Source organism: Arachis ipaensis, chromosome B07 (genome assembly GCF_000816755.2).
Source record: "Arachis ipaensis cultivar K30076 chromosome B07, Araip1.1, whole genome shotgun sequence".
NCBI classification, from domain to species: Eukaryota; Viridiplantae; Streptophyta; class Magnoliopsida; order Fabales; family Fabaceae; genus Arachis; species Arachis ipaensis.
The window spans coordinates 4267063-4269208 of record NC_029791.2 but is presented as its reverse complement, the minus strand read 5'-3'; the positions used below and the strand labels follow the sequence as shown (position 1 = coordinate 4269208).

At 23.5% G+C, this 2146-nt stretch overlaps 1 protein-coding gene across 4 annotated transcripts in view; it reads right to left on the bottom strand.

Moving 5' to 3' along the window:
- Positions 725-2146, bottom strand: part of LOC107609356 (transcription factor PIF4) — a 7343-nt gene continuing 5921 nt past the window's right edge. For all 4 annotated transcript variants that reach the window (XM_016311297.2, XM_016311299.2, XM_016311298.2 and 1 more), the window contains exons 8-9: positions 1632-1758; positions 725-1090 (exon numbers count right to left, since the gene is read on the bottom strand). In XM_016311297.2, coding sequence (XP_016166783.1) covers positions 1056-1090; positions 1632-1758 — 162 coding nt within the window. In that variant the 3' untranslated portion in view covers positions 725-1055. The remainder of the gene's footprint in view (positions 1091-1631; positions 1759-2146) is intronic.

Below are 2146 nucleotides of genomic sequence, written 5' to 3'. Positions count from 1 at the left end.
TTATCTGTTAAAAAAGAATATATATTTAATTTTACCAAAGAGTACATATAAACACTGAATTTTAAAATAATTCTACACAATCAACTAATATAATTGTTATTAGGAAGATGGAAAAAAATAAATAGGCGCGATAAAAAACTGATTACTTATGGTAATGTATTAATACTTTCTGAAGATTTTATTGTTGATAATATAAAATAATATTGGAATAAATATTAACAATAATTTTTTTATCCCAATATTTAGTTAACTTTTTGTTTATTTGTACACCATTAAATCGATAAAAAAAAATTTAATAAAAAATTTTTTTTAGTGTGTTTGACAAATTTCTAACATAAAAAAATCTTTTTTAAAAACTACAATTTATATCTTTTTCAAAACATCTTTTTTTTCTTAAAAAAATATTTTTACATAATAAATGAACAAAAAAATACTTTTATCTTACTTTACTCAAACATAATTGATAAATAAAAAAAATCTTTTATTATGAGATATCCAAACATAAAATCACTTTTATTTTTGTAAAAAAAATTTTAAAAAATATCTATTAAGAATGTTTTAACAAAATATATATTCCGGATTCATATTTCACGTCTAAAAACAAAAAAATTTCATCACAAAAATTTTTTTTGTTACGGCCCAACATTTTCAGGTCGAATTTAATCGATAGAAATATTAAAAAAATAAATCCAAGAACATATATATATTTGTTTTGGTGGTAATATAAGGAGTAGAATCTTGTATATATTATATGGTGTTAGTTTATTGTTCTTTATATGAAAAATCAGGACAATATCTTTCTCATATCTACAAAGTGCGCTATATATATATACTTCAGCTTTGATGTGTCGTAGTTAGAAGCATGAGAATAACCTAGCCCACAACCTCTAATAATAATTAATACAATTTCTCAAAATATTAAATCTAATATGGTGAATTACATATTTATCTCTAAACCACATAATATTCATTGGAGTGTATCTTGGTGCTTTTGGAATTGACTACTATACTACACTGCACCATACAAAACCCTCCAAGAATTATTATTAAGTTTATTAGTTATTGTTGAGTTGTTGAAAGGTGGAAGTACCTGCAAAGTAGAAAGATAGATATCATGAAATGTTAAAATCATGGCACAAAAGCATATATAGAATTAGAAATTTTTTGAGAATTGAATTTGTATTTAAAATTAAAATATCTAAAATTAATCTTAATATAATTTGGTTTTTTAAATATATCTATTTCTCTTCTTCTTTTTTTTTTCTTTTTTATTGAGGGTAATATAGTAATATTACATATACTTTAACCATTTCTTTTTCTTTCAATTCTTTTTGTTCCAAATTTAAAAATTAGTTTCAAATAAATCCTTTTCAAAATTCAATTCAATTCTATCTTACTCACTAAAGTTTCCAAACACACTCATATAGTTTTAAAGTAAGACTAGATTTTTTTTTTATTAAAGATAGGAGACTCGAACCTGCTTACTAAATATATATGTACTACTTGATTTAATGTGTATAAATATTTTATACTTACAAACATTGCATGGTATTTTTTTATTTTTTTTTGGCAACCCTAAAAGAAATTAAAGAATTTATTTGGAGATTATATATATATAGGTGGGTGCTTACCCATTTTGGCAGTGATAGCATCTTCAAAATTAGGTGCAACATTCATGGTCCCATTGTTATTGCTGGGTGGCATCATTGTTTGACTCTGCTGAACAGCCTGGGAACCATGTCCAAATACATTGATTGGCTGCAACACAAAACACTAACATAGTAACTATCATACTTTCTCTAATGTCAAACTTAACCCTAAACCTATCCCATGAAACTTATCATGAAGCCATAATGCCTTTGTCCATCAATAGTAACATGACTTTTTATTTATACGAAAGCTTTTAAATATACCGCTACACCGATGTTTCAGTGAATTTTAACCGTTGATTTTAGTTATATAATTTTTATAATTAAAATCAACGGTTAAAAATGACTGAAACACTAATATACTAGTACACTTGAAAGTTTTTCTTATTTATATAATGACGTGTAAAAAAACATAGAAAGTTAGCTCAAATCAATTAAAGATTATTTTATTTTATATTTTTTAATAAATTATGAATATTAAACTAAATTAAATAACT